This window comes from Lepidochelys olivacea (assembly GCF_965140295.1).
Source record: "Lepidochelys olivacea isolate rLepOli2 genome assembly, chromosome: 2".
Classification (NCBI taxonomy): Eukaryota; Metazoa; Chordata; order Testudines; family Cheloniidae; genus Lepidochelys; species Lepidochelys olivacea.
This window is the reverse complement of record NC_140412.1, coordinates 256,208,566-256,227,598: the sequence shown is the minus strand read 5'-3', so window position 1 is coordinate 256,227,598 and position 19,033 is coordinate 256,208,566. Positions and strand designations below refer to the sequence as shown.

At 40.1% G+C, this 19,033-nt stretch overlaps 1 protein-coding gene across 4 annotated transcripts in view; it reads right to left on the bottom strand.

Annotated features, from left to right (window-relative positions):
• Window positions 1–476: 476 nt before the first annotated feature.
• Window positions 477–19,033, bottom strand: part of XYLB (xylulokinase) — a 145,590-nt gene continuing 127,033 nt past the window's right edge. For all 4 annotated transcript variants that reach the window (XM_084619757.1, XM_084619759.1, XM_084619760.1 and 1 more), the window contains exons 17-19: window positions 13,151–13,238; window positions 10,813–10,907; window positions 477–1,528 (exon numbers count right to left, since the gene is read on the bottom strand). In XM_084619757.1, coding sequence (XP_084475883.1) covers window positions 1,445–1,528; window positions 10,813–10,907; window positions 13,151–13,238 — 267 coding nt within the window. In that variant the 3' untranslated portion in view covers window positions 477–1,444. The remainder of the gene's footprint in view (window positions 1,529–10,812; window positions 10,908–13,150; window positions 13,239–19,033) is intronic.

Genomic DNA, 19,033 nt, shown 5'->3' with positions numbered 1-19,033 from the left:
CTCACCAATGTCGAATAGAGGGGAACGATCACGTCCCTCGATCTGCTGGCAATGCCCCTACATATACATCCCAAAATGCCATGATGCTCCAATTGGATACAAATGGACTTCCAGTAACAGCACCTAATAAGAATGTACTTCCTCCAAGGATTTCAAAGAGCTTCTACAATCATTAATCAGCTTTTATAAATATCTAAATGGTATTAGACCCATGTTAAAGATGGGTATGATGAGGTACAGAAAGGTGAAGTGATTCAGATCAAGACCTATATTTCCTACCCATAGGATGCATCCCCATACCAACGATATGAGCAGTTCCAATCTGCCCCATTTTCTGTAAATTAGATCAGACTTTCAGACATTTAATAAGCAGACTATATAGCACTCAGCTAGACATCGTTTGGGCACCCCCAGATGTAACACACTGTAAGCACATACAGGCACTTTCTACAAGAAGACTCATTTCCAACAGATCCTTTACTTGTTTTAACACTCTTTATTGTCTGTAGCACATTTAGCCAGAGGCCACAGCCATTAATTACAGATAAACGGCAAAAGCACTGAGTTCACATTTCAGACAGTGGGCCAAACTGCCCTCTTAGTCATACCCAGGCAACCCTTCAGTGTGCTTGCACAGGCATAAGTTATGGTGGGATTTGATCCAATGCAGCCAACACAGTACTTTGTAATAGCAGATAATACTCACTAAGGCATTTCCACAAATGGAAACAGAACATCACTGGGACTGAAGAAGGGAAAATTAAGAAGTACTCTCTTTAATATTAATAACTGCTTTCAGAGGAACATAATTCCCGGGATATTCATACACCACCTTCTGTTTTAGAATAATCTAGCAGCTTCATAAAATACCTATATGTTAAGGAAAGAGAATCCAAAATCAATGGTGCTTAGATTTTTGTGGACTTTACGTAATTTCTGTAAGGCAGCACCATAATAAACATGGTATAACATGGTATAAAAAACAGACAGATTAGAGACTTATAGAAAGATAGTTATGACAGATAAATGGATATAACAGACAGATAAAATAGATACGATACAGACAGACAGAAATGGTAGACATACAGATAGAGACAGACATGTAAGCAGAGAAAGACATGGGTAAATGGATAGATAGAATTAACCTGACTATTGTTACCCAGCTATTACAAAATACCAATTACAATGCTGAAAAGGATCTGAGAAAAAAAATGATGCTGTGGACACAAAAAAACACTTGAGTGCTTTAAGTAAGATTTCAATCTTTCAGCAACTTTTCCAGAAACACCTTTTTAAAAAAACATTTTAATATGTATTAGACCTTGTTTTGGGCACAAAATACGAAGAATGCCTTAAACAACTGCAGTAAATTCTGTCAACTTTCTTCTGATCTTCACCCTGGCAGTCAATTCCTTGGGCTAGTGTTAGATTTTTCTTTTTCTTGCTATTTAGCCAGATGAGAGGAGACTGGACTGTAGAGAATCTTTTGTTCAAGCTCTGCATATCTTTTCAGAAGGGGCTGGTAGAGCTAAAAGAAAGAGAAAGTTACATGTGTATGTTTAAAACATGGATTTTAAAATTTTGCATTTCAAACCACCCCCAGAACCAACCAGAGTGTTAGGAGTCTTTTAGAAATGTCCTCAAGAATATGCACTGCTATTCTTCATTCTGTTTTTAATAGCCCTTGCTAACAGTTCTTTTACAGCTTTAATTTTGACACACTCAGACAGTTTCTATTGTAGTGGTGTGATAAGATGTGTACATGTTAGTTCAGTGTTCTTGTGATGAGCATAATTCATTATGTTAAGGGGAAGTAAGCAGTCATCTCTATTAAAATCACTGTTTTCTCGCAATTTGACACATCCTTCTCTGTAACATTTCTAAAACCCAGCCTGGTCTTCCTAGCCACACAGCCAAAACTCTTGTCCCGGCCTTCCTCATCTCCCCCAGTATTAATAATAACTGCATCATCCTCAACCTCTCCGGCCTACATGCTCCCTGCACTGATGCTATTCACCAGCAGGGCGGTGTTATGCCTGCCTGCTGGCACTAAGGGGCCATAAAGCCATAATAAATCAGGCCCAATAACTGGAAACCCTTATCCGTAGTAACCAGTAAGTAAGACCCAGTATTTAAGTGAATGTCACTGTTTCCCAAATAAGGACTCCAGTTTGCAATCCTTACTCAGACAAAATTCTAAATGGCTTCACCCTGAGTTTTTCATGAGTAGAAGTATAGGCTTTGTGAGAGTACAGAAAATCAGAACTGCCCTTTATTCAGCTAAAAGTACAGTACCTCATGGCATCAGTGTTTAATACATACTCAACTGGAATAAAATACAATCTCCCAATATGATCACATCTTCTCACAAGAGAACACATTTATAGTTTTTGTAGGATGTTATCACCTAACATCCTACAAAAAAAAGTGATGGTGTTTTGACCTTGTGTTTCCATTCATTTCAAAATCTTCAGTTTCTGAATCCCCTTCTCCCTGAATAATTGTTTCGAATTGAAATTCTCTCTTTGTTCCTGGAATTTAGTCAAGAATTGTTGACTAAAGAATGGAATTATTGGACAAATTCAGCAACAGAGGAGTATGCTTTGATTAATTCTACCCATCACTAATAAGCGGTTAACAGCAGTTAAAACAAATTTCTATACTAAATTAAAAATATCAGGTGAAAGTCTAAGGAATATACAAGGTAAGTATACAATATATCTATGATATGTGAGAATATACATTGTACACTTCACTGAAGCCCTGTCAAGTACATGAAAATAGGTGTTTTAATACATGGTAGCTAATAAATTTTAACATTTTTAAACACTCTCTTCCAGTGACAGAGCTCAGACTAGGAGACAGGAGACGTAAGTTATACTCCTACCTCTACTGCTGACTGACTGTATGACCTTGGGCAACTTGTTTAATCTTTGTGCCTCAATTTCTCCTGTCTGTAAAATGGAGATAGAGATCTACTGACAAAAAGGACATGAAACTGCAGAGTACTGTTATGATGAGAGTCATTCAGAAAGCATCTAGCCTGACCTATTTAATTATACAGTAGGGCCCAATATATTTCACAGACCAAAGTACTGATATTTTGTGTTTCTTTGTTTGCAGACATTTTTCCCCATGCAGAACTTGTACAAGGATGTGTTGAAGTGAGTAAGCACCGAAGATTTGAAAAATGGAGAAGAATGAAGTCATAGAGGTGATCAAGTACCTCTATAAGGCTTGAGTCCAAAGAAAATCCCTGAGGACATGATTGCAACACTGGGGAATGATGCCCATATGCCACAGTAAAAAAGCTGGGCTGATGAATTGTTGAATTTAAGCAAGAGGGAATCAGCACTGAGGATGAGCCAAGGTCAGGATGCCCTAGAGAGGCCAGAATACCAGAAAAAGTTGATGCAGTCCACAGGATGATGATGAATGACATAAGATGAACAGTCAGGCACATAGCTGAGACACTGGGCATCTGCAGTGGGTCAGTGCATGCCAGCCACCGTGAAGACTTGGGCCTGAGAAAGGTTTCAGTAAAATGGGTGCCCAGAATATTCAGCACTGATCAGAAAAGAGTGTGATACATTTCCAGGAAACTTTTTGCTTCTCCAGGACAGTGCATCACCGCACACATCCCAGACCGTAATGACCACAGCAGCCAAATGTGGCTTTCAGCTGCTTCCCCGTCCAGCCTATTCAACATATTTGGCTCCTTCAGATTTCTGCCTGTTCCCCAAGTTGAAGGAAGACCTTTGGAGAAAGAGTTGCAGTGATAATAATGAGGTGATCATAGAAACTGAGGAGTTTCTGGGCATGCAAGACAAGGACTTCTATTAGACAAGCATAGCCAAACTGCAGCTGTCTATTCTACAGCTGCACTGGAGCAAGTGCATTGATGTCATGGGGGACTATACTGAAAAATAAACAAATGCAAATTATGACTCTCTTTGCCAGGCTAGAAACTTTCTGAACACTCCCCATAGCACATCACAGAGCATATGATTTTAACTAACTACATGAATGCCTTAGGTGTGTTGTGTGCCAAAGTGCTGTCAGTACCTGTGAAATACCGGAATTGCCATTACACATCCTGAAGAATGCTATTGTTCCTATTTTTCTTAAATATATATATAGAAGAGTAAACAAAATACTGAGCAAACACACATGGGCTGTATTAGGAGCATCAATATGTCAGACAAAAATAGATCCTTCATTTACTGAAACATCTATAGTTATGCCTCACTAATTCTTGCCTTGCTAACCTGTAAACTTGATAAACCCTGGCTGCTTTACCAGACTCCTCAGCAAAGATTTAATAGCAGAGCGCTATATTGCTAAGACTGCTGTATTTCTAAGATAGCGTTCTCATGTTACTACATGACATTTGTACAATATATACTACTGCACGTTTACTAGCACAATATGAAGTAGTATTGTGAATATATCACTCTAAATTAAAAAGCGTCAAAATCAACGAACAGCCACGTCAACTGATAAGTGTCCTTGACTATTTTATTGGCCTTGAACACTTAACTTGCCAATTTGCAAAATCCAGGCACCTGCAGTGGGTCTCCCAGCCATCAGTGTGAATGAGTGCTGTAATATATACTGCATGCACATGGGAAAAATCAAGACCATCCCTCCTACTTTATTTCCGTACAACTTGGGTGAAATTCACCCCCCTGTGCAGAGGCCCAGCACAAAGTCTGTGAACTATATATGTTCTTCTTACCCCCTTTTTTGACTTCATTGGGGAGTTCTGTTTAAATACTAGTGGCACAGCATGGCCCCCTATTACTGCAGGCTGTAGTGATTGGTATTTTATATGCAAACACACGCACGGTGAGTCAGAACTTCAAATGGTGTAAGAAACAGTTACTTATTGTAACTGTGGTTCTTCAAGATGTGATGCAGATGTGTATTCCACTTGGGTGTGTGTGTGCCCAGCACACCAGAGCCAGAGAATTTTGCTTAGCAGTATCCGTAGGAGGCGGAAATGGCACTTTGTTCTCATGGTCCCTCTCCAGCAATACGAGGCAGCACCACCCAACACCCCTCAGCTCCTTCACCCAGAACACCTGGAAACGAGACTCCAATGCAGAGGGGACAGAGGGTGGGTTGTGGAATACACAGCTGCAACTCAAAGAACCACAGTGACAATAAGTAACCATTTCTTCTACTTCAAGTAGACGCAGCCATGTATTCCACTTAGGTAACTCACAAGCAGTACCCACCCCAGGAGGCGGGGCTTGGAGTCTATCTAAACAAAGATTGCAGGACTGCACTACCTACATTTGCATCCGCTCTGGAAAATGCAGTAATGGCATCATGGTTTGTAAACATATGTATCAACAACCAGGTGGCAGGCCTGCAAATGTCCAATATTGAGATGACACTGAGGAACCCTACTGACATAGCTTGCACTCTTGTAGAATGAGTTTGCACCCACTGAGGAGGCATGGTTGAAGCTCTTTCATATGCAGTCTTGATACAAGATGTTATCCACCCAGGGAACAGACTGCTTGTCCGTTCATACATCTGCATATAACACAAACAGACAAGTCGATGCATGAAAAGGTTCAGTTCTATCCAGGTAGAAGGTTAGACAATGTCTCACATCTAAAATATGGAGATGCTGCTCCTCCAGAGATGAATGTGATTTAGGAAAGAACACAGCTAAATATATTGCCTGGTTCAAATGAAAACTGAGAAACCACTACAGACAAAAAATCATAGTAGCTGGTTTCCATTGACATTACCTTGGATAACTCCTCCTTAGAGATTTCAGGAGCATTTTTCCAGAGGCAATTATATGGATTTATTTTTATAATTGATGTCCACATGGAATAAAGAACACTCAATGATGCACAAAAGCTCAGGAACATAAATTTCCTCTTTGTAATACCCTCAAAAAGTAACGTATCAAAGAGTGATATTTTAAAAAAGTAATTATGTGTGTTATAATATGAAGCTTGTAATTGCCTATAACGTAACTGTCATCAATATATTACTGACCAATCTCACACATTACCAGGGCTCAGCACGTAAATAAGAAAACAAAAGATAACAAATTGTTAAAACAAAATACAATATAACCTAGACTGAGACTACTACCTTCCATGCAAGAAGTGCTCACATCAGTATTACCTTGTCCTCCGTTCCCATCCGTCTGTTGCATCCTGTTACAAACCTAGATTGTGAACTCTCTAGGGCAGGGACTATCGTCTTATCAATTGTTTGTACAGTGGAGCCCTGACCCAGTCCCTGGGTACTACTTAGGGTGACCAGTTGTCCCGATTTTATAGGGACAGTCCTGATATTTGGGGCTTTTTCTTATATGGGCACCTATTACTCCCCACACTCTGCCCCAATTTTTCATACTTGCTGTCTGAATACTACTAACTAGACGACTACTAACATTAATAAAGTCAACAATACAAACAGCCCCCTTGTCACACACCTCTCATGTATTATATAAGCCAATGCTGACTATATCAATGCAAAATTTATGAATTAAATAGATGTAATTAAAACCTATGCACTTAAGGATGCATAGGCACTTCCCTGCACCTTCCCTACACAAAATCCTATATAACAGCACTAAACCAAATCTTATACCATTGCATAGGTACATGCCTTGTAACACGAGAGATGGGATTATCTCCAGATAATCATATTCTTTCTCATGCCTTTTTGCTTAATTAGCCAATAAGCCAAGCATCTCCGTTTTTAATAGACTTCTAAAACTGAGCTGCATTTTAATGCTGTAATAATGGTTTCTTACTGTCAGTTAGCATATACATATTGTTATAAGGTCTCCCAGTTATTTCTGTCATGCCTAGTGGTTCTGTCAGGCTGCAATCTAGGAAACTTCAGTGTCTGGAGCTCTATTGTGCCTTTCCTGCACAATCCCAGTTCCTTGCCCCAACAGGAACTATGGAAGGCATCACGTTCCCCAATGTGAAGGGGGGCACAGCTATTGCTCTCAGTATGGCTGCAAGTCATTGCTGAGGGATAGGCAAGTTGAGGGCCCATGCTCGTCCCTGCCCCTCCCCCTCTTTGGGACGGCTGGCAAGTGAGTGCAAGGACTGGTGATGGTCCTAAGCCCCTGCACGGAAGCACAAAAGGAAAGTGGTTCCATGCACCCTCCCCACATCCTTCACATCCACATGAGGCACTAGGCCAAATCTGACCCTACAATAATAAAGAACATATTAGGATAAAAGTTGTACTTCTGATTCTTGAAATTCTATTGTACTTATAGACCTTCACATTCAGGATTCAAATACAGCAAGCTGTAATGTTTTATTGCAGTCAGAAACAGGCTTTCCCCCCCTCTAGTGATCTGGTCCTTGTTGCTTCCAACCTATACTGGCAAAAGAAGGAAGCCAGACTAGATTCCCTAGCTATGACCCACTTTCCGTACACTGCGAAGATCTGGCTCTTGCAGTCCAAAAGTGATATGGGCAACTTCACATTGGTTAGCAAAGCTGCTCTACAAGAGCTCCTCAGCAAGACAGAGCTTAACCTCAGGATGACTTTGAAGTTTATAAAAAGAACCATCATTTAAGCGAAAGCCACTAAACACAACAGAATGAAACTGGATGAACAGGGAGATGCAGCCCTGTAAAAAACAGAACCAAACTGACTCATCACATTATGAATTTTCAATGCACTGTTCATGCTAACCCACTGTATTACTGACAGGCCCTCTGGCTTTCTGCAGTTTCACAGCCATGAAACTAGCCAAGGAATCCACTATCAACTGTAGAATTATAGAACAGGAGATAAAAAATTGAGTGGAATTTATAATGGAAAGAAACTGCTTTTAATGGGATGCAGCTAGCATGCTAAATGGGGGTGCAGAAATGGTCATTCCTCAGCTTGTTGTTTAGCTGCTATGGTCTCTTTAATGACTCCGTTTCAACAGGAGCAATAATTCACTGCCTCGATATCATTTAAGACCAATAAAAAGATGTGCAATGATAGCCAGGTCTAACCAAGTGAGAAAGGAGGAGAAAAGTATGGAGACAGAGACAATTATTCTTTTCGTTGTCAGGACATTGTATGCCAGTAAAACGTAAAAGACAAAAGAATTCACTGTTGATACTTTGAGCCAGGCAGTGTCTACCCCTGCACGGAAACAAGGATCTCACCCTCCCTTGCACACCTTTGCAAGCGGAAACTAGAAGAGCACTAGACAGCCCAAAAGAAGTGAACCGGTGGTTCACCATTCCACAGAAGCCAGCAGAGACAAACTGCACAGGGAGCACATATTACACACTTTCAAAGGGTGTTGCAACTCCCACTGGTACCATGTCCCTCACTCCTTCCAGAGACATTGTGGCTGAGTCAGATGTCACTGTGGACTGCTACTGGGGCAGAGTGTTTCTCCACCCTTCCCATATCTCCTGGCAGCTCGGATTATAAAAACCAGAACACAGATCTTTTAAAACAAGGGGAAACAGGTATCACAAAGTTGAGCAAATGAGATCAGATCATCTGATTTTAAATTGACTGGCTTAATATTTCTGATCAGGACTTGTTTGATCACTAAGATTTTCCAGTTCTGTAATAATTAAATAATATGCTGGTATGTAGTGTGCCACTATGTAGCATAATCATTTCCATTACTAGTGTTGCTGATGTCTGGTCCTCCAATACCCTTTTAGCTGGAAGCTAGTAATTTTGGCAGTTTCCAAGAGTTTAAATAAAAGCTTAAAAGCCTTGATGTCTGCATTTATGGTGTGTGATGTTCTATGAGTGAAGTATGACCATTCATAAACTTGATATTGCCACTGCAACAAATCTTGTACACAGTATGTCATGTAAGGTGTCAATGGAAAAGTTATGATTTGCTAAGTCTGATTATCCAATTATATGCATGTATCTTTTTTTCTGAAGTTATAAATATTGACTATGTACTGGCATACATATATGCTGTATTCCTGGGTAAAACCCACCAGGTAAAATCTACAATGAAGCCAGACAGCTTTGCATTGATGACCCATTAAAGACACTTAACTGTTGCAATGGGCCACAGAAAAAACTCATTCCACCAAGATATCTCTTCCTACAGATGCCTCAGCCTCAGCTACCATCTGTAAATCAGCAAGCCATGAAAGGACATGAGATCTGCTCATGTGAACCTTGACTCCATCTTGTGCCAGTAACTTTCCACAAACTGGACTATGAACTTTGATTGAAATAGAAAATTTTCAGGCCCATGGTCAAGGGTATAAAACATCCATTTTGTCTCTTTCCTGCTCTGATTCTCTGGACTGTGCATTTACAACTAAAAGGAGCATACTGAACTATGGACTGAGGACCTTCCAATACTTTGGAAGTTACCAGGGAGACTTTACAAGCCAGCAATCTGTAATATCACTGCTACAAACCAGATATAAAAACATTGCCATTATTGTATGTATATGATCTATTCACCATTATAATGCTCTTTTTTAATTAATAAAGCTTTATATTTTAGTTACTAGAAGACTGGCAGCAGCATGATGATTATTGGATAAAATCTGAGTTATGTATTGACCTCACTAAGTGGCTGATCTCTTGAGATTAGAAGGACCTTATATGTGATGAAATTGGTTTTCAATAACCACTCCTCAGAGTCCAGTGTCTGGGAGGTGAGATAAGGGCTGGGATGCCGAAGGAGACTGCATTTCTTACTTCCTGTTAACCAGTGTGGTGAGACAGAAGTTTACTTTTGTTACTGGCTTGGTATAATCTAATGATAGAATAACCATCAGTTTGGAGTGAGTCTGCCCTATTTCTCAACAGTTTGTCCTGAATATGGCATTCTCAGCTGTGACCCACTGAGGCAGTGACATGCTGCATCCAACGTATTATGCAACATGCCAACAGACTAAATTAATGTAGAAGAAATCTGTACATAATTAAAGTTAGTGGAAGTAGAAGGTATTTAGATCCTAGACAGCTACAACTAAGTTACTATTGTACAGTATTCTTGCTGCATTATACTGTTCATTTATTGCATGATATTAAGTTATATGTAAAAAGCTGTAATAGAGCTACAGTCTTATGGAACTCCAAATGGGAACAAATTGCCTTTAATGGGAAATTGGAAGTCCCAAAGACAAGTTCTTTCCTTGGTTTACATGAACTATGTGGCTCTGTTGCCTAATTGGTTGTTTAGCCACGTGGTCCCACAAAACACAAGTTTCTTGTTTTGGGAGAATTGTAGAACTTTAGAGGATGTGTATGTATGTAGTGAAAACTGGTTCTAGTAAGCATTATTTCTAATTAGCGACCATTTGGCTGTTCAGACTGGAAGTTATCAGTGAAGATGTGTGTGCCTTTCATAAATGATTGCTGATCAATATTAAGAATCAGGCAGGCAGGGATATTTCTGATGTTTTCTAAACAGAGAAAATAACTTCATTAACATTTTTCCAACTAGCACTTTGCTGGAAGTAAAGACTACTTTGTCAATATTACCAGTCAGAACCCAAATGACCAGCACAGGCATTAAACCCAAGTTATAACACTTTCTATCCTTGAAAGATGACAGTTTTTCCTCTCTGCATGTATCTGATTGGGGAAATTTACTCTTTTATGGGTCTGAATATTGTGATCACTCAGATATTGTATCATTACAAGAACAGAGATTTCCTCAAATCAATCCTAGTGCCTCCCAAGTTACAAATACATCCATTTTATTTGCAAAAAACAAACAAACAAACAAACCAACAAACAAACAAACCATTTTTAAAACATACAGAAAATAAAATGAAATAAAATTGAAAATGCTGAAATTCCAAAGCTACTCACCTGGTCTGCCCCAGTGGTTGGTGTAACAACTAATCTAGGTTCTGGTGCTAATTTCACTACATCTACCAAGGACACACTTGTTTCTGCCACAAGCCCTGCAGAGAGAATCACAATACTGATCAAAGCTCAAAAAAAAGATGAGGGATGTGCCTCGACTCACTGGCAAATTAATACATTATATTGATCCTCCATCACCAGGTCAGCATTCAAAAGTGAAGGATAAATGGCAAAGGTCTTAGATTCCAATGCACTAATCTGGAAAGTGGGGACTCTGAGATTGAGTTTTTGTCAATCATTCAATTTGTACCTTATGGTGGAATAGCAGCAGAAATGCAGTTTCAAAAAATATCAGTAATCATTTATAGACACCAATAATACAGTAAGCCGCAGTGAAAATTTGCAGAAGCAAGAAATCCAAGGACAAAGTGTAACCAAAATAAAAAGCACAGCAAGAAAGATAGGGATGAGCTGTGAAAACCGTATTAAGAAAATATGTACTACAAATACTCATTAAACTATGATGATATATAAGGCAGCTGAACAGTCAGAGGGAATCCCATTACTACAGCATTCTCCCTCGCAGAATAAGCTACAGCATTTCAGGTATTCTTTGTTATTCCTGCCAAACAACCTAGACTAACCATGGAATACTGTATTTGTAGATTATAAATTGTAATGTTGTTAAGGGGCCCTTATCATCAATATTTCATTTATATTAGCAAGTCTTCATTTTTACACAATTCCTCTGCTCAGCCAGAGGAGTGAGCCAGCTGAACAGCATCAATCAAAAATGCCACTGAAAAAAAACACACAGCATGCCCGAGGGGGGTTAGGCAGCAGCATACCTGAGCAAAGATTTCATATACCATACTGACAGAGGGAATCCCCATCTTCTGGCCATATGAAATATCTGCATAAATCTTAATGGAAGTTGTCACCTCAAGCTATATTCAAGGGCAGAGAATCCAGCATGTACGGGAAAAGTTCAGGATGATTTTGAAGTATAAGGCACATTCTGAGTAAAACAGAGGAAGGATTTGGTCCCTAAAAAGTGTAAAAATGTTCTCAGCATACTTCACTCCTACTGATAGTCTGGTGCTGCTATTTCCACTCTCCTAAATGCTTTGCTGATGGCATCATTGCATCTTCTTTGGAAACAAAGTAGTGGAAGCATATTTTGTGTGTTAAAATTACTGACTCCGGTTCTCTGCTGCACAGAGTTTCTGCTTTGTCTTCAGACCTGTGAGTGCAGTCAATGTGGGTGTACCATGTAGCTGAACGCAGAATTTTCTTCTGAAAATGAAACCTGGATGCTTTTGTGATGATCAGCACTGTCTTCACCATGCTTCTGTCTCAATGTTATGACCCTGCATGAACCTGGACACAGGCTGTCCATTGCTAAAATGTCTAATTGAGGCCTATGAGAATTTTGCCTGAGTAAGGACTTGGCCCACAGCTTTGAACTTGTTTAACAGTAAAATAGCCAGGAAATGATGCTATTAAAGCATTCCAAAATACGTGAAGACCACCTTCCTGGGATTCAACATCATTTAACCTCTGAGAACCTGTCATTAACATACAAGTTTTTGCATCAATACGCAAATTAATTAACACCTTTACTTCTGGGTCTTTGGCTGTTGCATTACAACTGGTGATGTACTGCAATAAATGAAATGACTGAGCAAGAGATTTATGCATTCACAACATGAAGCATACACAGCTTGAACGTGGAGCACAGCACAGCTTGTATATGCTGATAGATGGTTTGTCATTTAAAAATGCCAAGATTTACACAGAAGCTTTATTTTAATGTCACCCGTTTGGGCAGTATTTATTACTAGGCTGGTTTTCTCTAACTCCTTCTCTCTTCCTCTGTGGGTTCAGTCAGGAGAGGGGAGCTTTAATTAACAAATGGGTATCTGTTGGTGGAGGATCAGCGCATCAAAGCTGCACACCCTTCCCAGCAAACCTCATCCACTTCTAGAGATGTACCTGCCATCTGTCCAGGTCCCACTCCTGTCTGAGAGGAGGTTGCTGTAGATTGTGCTGCTGTACCCTACGTTACCCTCTAGGCAGACAATCTGCCACTGGGAGCCCAAGCCTAAATTCTGCTGCAAGAAGTGAGTGAAACCCTAAAAATTCACTTTTATTCTTATTGGGCATGATCCAAAACCCACTGATGTCAGTGGAAATACTCTCTTTAACTTCAGTGGGCTATGGATCTGGTCCACTATGCTTTATATACCCTGCACTTTTTTCAGAAACTTTAATCATGGCTATTGGGTGCATGAAAATTAAATGTTCAGGTAGACCAAAGGACTTTTCTTTACAGCCTTACCATGAATTGCTCTGTAAGCACATCCTAAACAAGCAGAGTTGGCGGTGTCAATAGTATACACTGGTGCGCTAAACACATCAGACAGGACCTGGGAAGTATAAAAGCATCTGTTACATATGACTGTGAAACACAGGGCAAATAAGTAATTCCTTATAATTGCTGAGGCAAGCAAATGGTTCCTGCACATGATAGCAAAATGTTTGTGCAGGCTTTGTACCAGTTACCTCAGGGGTCAGTGTGTACTGACCCTTTTCATGTGACACAGTACTAACCTTTGGCAAACTTGACTCAAGTCAGGTGACCGGGGCCAGGAAATAAAGATTTCTTACAGTGTTGTCACTCCTTTATTACAAAGGTTCTGTATGCGGTTATTATCTCTCCAGCAAGTTCTCAGAGTCATCCCCCAAGACTTGTAAGGGGCAGATCTGTTCACTCCTGAACCAAGAAATGGGGGGCCAGATTCTCTGCTTCACCGAGTTTATGCTCAGCAAAGTAGAAGGAAGGAGGGGAGAAGTGAGGGAGTCAGCTGCAACTCCCCAATTCTCTGCTCAGACATGACCACGGTTAGAGCAGCCTGGAGGCCCAGAGCATTCCAGCTACTCCTCCTCTCTCTCCCCAACATAGCCCTTGTTCTGGGGTCTACAGGGAGGGTGGTATAGGAGTCATGTGATCCTAACAGTATCCCAATGCAAGAGGACAGAGGCCTAAGTGGTATCTTGTAGTGAGTTTCAGCTGGCCAGATCAGTTCAGTGTACATCAACTCACTTTAAAAAGGTATAATGTAAGACATCAATAGTAAGCTAATAACATACTGATCATTAATAGTATTGTGTGGTGTATGCACAGATGACAAATTCAAAATTACAAACATATTGTGAATTATGTTTTTAAAGTGTGTCTGCTGGGCAGGGCTGAAGTTACCCCACTCTAGACAAAGGAATGTGGTTCTGCCACCTTGAAGGTACTTCCAAGGTGCATTAAGAGACAATGGAAATGCAATTTACAAAAAAGAAACAGAACTATCAAGGCAACAAGGGGAGGAGATAATCACTCAGCATCACGGCACGGGGAGGAGACTGCAGAAAAACAGATTAATTGGCATTTTAGCAAACACCAGCAGAGGAAACCAGCATGAAGCTTCCTTCACCGCAAGACTATGTCCCTTCCTCACAGCTTGACTGAGCTTTGCTTTAGGATAACCTTCAGAAGAATCGATTGCAAAGGTTCACTGCACTATAAAAGAGAGGGGGAAAAAGCCCCAAGTTATCTTCCACCTAACAAGATAAAGGAACCAAGCACTTTGGACTTTGTGGAAGATCCTGACCTGAATGGTGGTCAGCCATCTTGCTGGAAGGTAGATTGGTAAGGAAACTACCTTGAATAAAGGCTGTAGCTTGTTGGTGTTAAGCCTCAGCCACTTGAAAGTGTTTTTCACTTTTATTTGCTTGTACCCATATTTAACTCTATCCCTTACTTGAACTCACCTAAAATCCTATCTTCTGTTGTTAATAAACTTGTTTTACATTTAATCTAAACCAAACCAGTGCCGTGCTCCCTTCAGGTAGCATTGTGAAGTAAGCATCTCTAAGTATCCATCTATATCAAGCATCACGTGAAACTCTATTTTAGGGGACAAATGGAAAATTGATCAAGACATCCTTTCCATGGCTTGGTAATCAAATTTAAGCTTATTCATAAATTCATATATATAACAAATCATTTAGAATATGTGATTTCTTCCTCATGAGTGACTTCAAAAGTAACCGATAGAACTTTTCAATGTCAAAAATAAAGAACAAATATTTCACCACATGTTTCATGCAGTCATTCATCAAGAGCCAAAGATGTAAAAGGAAAAACTCCCTAGTTTAGACATTAAGGATTATATTTTGAAACAAGAAAATAGAAAGGGGCATAAACTCTAGCAAATCAAGTGTCAAAGTATAATTAGGCAGGCCTAAGCCACCAGATGGTATTCACCCAAGAGTTCTGATGGAACTCAAATATGAAATTTCAGACCTGTGGTTTGTAACCTATCACTTAAATCAGCTTCTGTACCAGATGACTGGAGGACAGCTAATGTGACATCAATTTTTAAAAAAGGTTCCAGAGGTGATCTTGACAACTACAGGCTGAGCTAAGTCTAACTTCAGTACCAGGCAAATTGGTTGAAACTATAGTAATGACCAGAATTATTAGACACATAGATGAACATGATTTGTCAGGGAAGAGTCAACACAGCTTCTATAAAGGGAAATCATGTCCCACCAATCTATTAGAATTCTTTGAGGGGGTCAAAACATGTAGACAAGAGTGATCCAGTGGATATAGTGTACTTATCATAGAATCATAGAATATCAGGGTTAGAAGGGACCTCAGGAGGTCATCTAGTCGAACCCCCTGCTCAAAGCAGGACCAATCCCCAATTTTTGCCCCAGATCCCAAACGGCCCCCTCAAGGATTGAACTCACAACCCTGGGGTTAGCAGGCCAATGCTCAAACCACTGAGCTATCCCTCCCCCTTTAAAAAAATTTTAATGGCTGGGGGAGGTTTGGAGCTGTGTGTTCTGCGGTGAGCCCTCTCCATGCTCCCGGGTTGCCGGGCTTTCTTGAGACTTCAAGAAAGCCTTTGACAAGGTCTCTCACCAATGGCTCTTATGCAAAGTAAGCAGTCATAGAATAAGACAGAAGGGCCCCTCATGGATCAGTAACTGGTTAAAAGACAGGAAACAATGGGTAGGAATAAATGGTCCATTTTCAGAATGGAGAAAGATAAATAGCAGTGTCCCCCAGGGATCTGTATTGGGACCACTGCTGTTCAGCATATTCATAAATGATCTACAAAATGGGATAGACAGTGAGAATGCAAATTTTGCAGATGATATTAAATTACTACAGATAGTTTAAGTCCAAAGCAGACTGTGAAGAGCTAGCAAATCTAAGGGGAAAAACAACTGAAGACAGTTGGCAGTTTTTCAAAGAGACATTATTAAGGGCAGAAGAGTAAACTATCCCGTTGTGTAGAAAAGATAGGAAGTATGGAAAGAGACCATCCTGGCTTAACCAGGAGATCTTCAATGATCTAAAAATCAAAAAAGAGTCCTACAAAAAGTGGAAACTAGGTCAAATTACAAAGGATGAATATAAACAAATAACACAAGTATGTAGGGACAAAATTAGAAAGGCCAAGGCACAAAACAAGATCAAACTAGCTAGAGATATAAAGGGTAACAAGAAAACATTCAAATACATTAGAAGCAACAAGACTACCAAGGACAAGGTAGGCCTGTTACTCAATGAGGAGGGAAAAATAATAACAGAAAATGTGGAAATGGCAGAGGTGCTTAGTGACTTCTTTATTTCAGTTTTCACCAAGAAGGTTGGTGGTGATTGGACGTCTAACATAGTGAATGCCAGTGAAAATGAGGTAGGATCAGAGGCTAAAATAGGAAAAGAACAAGTTAAAAACTACTTAGACAAGTTAGATGTCTTTAAGTCACCAGGGCCTGATGAAATGCACCCTAGAATACTCAAGGAGCTGATTGAGAAGATTTCAAAGATAATCATGAATGGCTCAGATAAGTCATGGAAGACAGGAAAGAGTCCAGAAGACTGGAAAAGGGCAAATATAGTGCCAATCTATACAAAGGGAAATAAGGACAACCCAGGAAATTACAGACCAGTCAGCTTAACTTCTGTACCCAGAAAGATAATGGAACAAATTAAGCAATCAATTTGCAAACATCTAGAAGACAAAGTGGTAAGTAACAGTAAGCATGGATTTGTCAAGAACAAATCGTGTCAAACCAACCTGATAGCTTTCTTTGACAGGGTAACAAGCAGTGTGGATTGGGGGGGGGGGCGGCAGACGTGGTAAATCTTGACTTTAATAAGGATTTTGATACTGTCTCACATGACCTTCTCATAACAAACTAGGGAAATACAACCTAGATGAAGCTACTATAAGGTAAGTGCATAACTGGGTGGAAAACCATTCCCAGAGAGTAGTTATCTGTGGTTCACAGTCATGCTGGAAGGGCATAATGAATGGGGTCCCTCAATAAGGGCAAATGCAAAGTACCCCACTTAAGAAGGAACAATCAGTTGCACACATACATAATGAAAAATGACTGTCTAGGAAGGAGTACTGCGGAAAGTGATCTGGGGTCATAATGGATCACAAGCTGAATGTGAGTCAGAGTAACACTGTTGCAAAAAAAAAAAAGTTACAGAAAAAGGGCAACAGAAATTATTAGGGGTATGGAACAGCTTCCATATGAAGAGAGATTAAAAAACTAAGACTATTCAGTTTGTAAAAGAGATAACAAAGGGGGGATATGATAGAGGTTATTATACCATGAATGGTGTGCAGAAAGTGAATAAGGAAATGTTAATTTATTTCTTCACATAACACAAGAACCAGGGGGTCAACCAATGAAATTAATAGGCAGCAGGCTTAAAACAAAACGAACAGTCAACCCATGGAAGGTGACCAGATTTTCCTATTTTACAGGGACAGTCCCGATATTTGGGGCTTTTTCTTATATAGGTGCCTACTACCCCCACCCCCACCCCGATTTTTCACACTTGCTGTCTGGTCACCCTACATGGAACTCATTGCCAGGGGATGTTGTGAAGCCCAAAATTGTTTCTGAATTCAAAAAAGAATTAGGTAAATTCATGGAGGATAGGTCCATCAATGGCTATTAGCCAAGATGGTCAGGGATGCAATCCCATGCTCTGTCCCTAGACCTCTAACTTCTAGATGGTGGGACTGGACGACAAGGGATGGATCACTTGAGGATTGCCTGGTTCTGTTCATTCTCTTTGAAGCATCTGGCATTGGCCACTGCCAGAAGACAGGATACTGGGATAGATAAACCCCTGGTGTGACCCAGTATGGCCATTCTGATGTTCTTCACAGATATTCCTGAGTGTTTAAAATAACCTTTGGTATGTACAAAATGAGGGATTGTGAATACAGTTTATTAAGTGGCAGCTTTCTATAGCCCCAGAATGAATTATCCAAAAGCGATGACAATAACCTGAAAACACTTTGTTTCCCGAGGTTTTGATTAAATATTAAAGAATCCAATTAACCAGTGATTAAATTAAAGTAATGGCACTATATTGATCATATTATTTTAAGACACTTCTAAAAAGTTTTAACAGCAGCTTTATTATACTTAAACAGCAAGTTCTGTAACTTTATTCCCCCTCTCTAAGTTTGTTTCACTGTGTATAAATGTATTGTGAAAAACATCCAGCTCCTTGCCTAGATATAACAGTGAGGAGGTTCTAGAAATGGCTCTAGGGTGTATATATATAGCTTTAGAAATTAAGGTTTCACTCCCACTAAATGTACTGGCCCAAGTTCAACCCTGGTGTTGCCTTAGTGGAATTACACAAGCACGGATCAATCTGGCCTAGTTTTTAATCTTCCTTATGTCAAGTTATCGACTAGAATAACCAGAGCAGATACAACAGACAAAGAGAAATAACAGCAACAAGCAACATGTGTCAATTTTTTCTCTTGCCCCAATCCACTTTAAACACTATTGTCATACAAAACTGAGAAAAGGGATTCTGGATGACTTGGGAAATATAGAGCCTTTCACTTCTAAGTCATGAGCTCAAATCTGGATCAATTCCATAATGACCAAGTCTGTGATGGGGTATACAAACACCACACCATGCAAAACTGCCTATACAACAACTTTGGGCTCAGGCAGCCTTGCCTAACCACCCCTGAGAGGCATGCTCATCTTGCAGGAGCCCAGTTCAGAAGGTCCCAGCCCTGGGAGGTAGAGAGACCTCTCTTCACTGGCTCCCAGGAAGGGAGGATGAAGCTGGCAGAGGCTTCCTGCAAACACTGTGCAATAG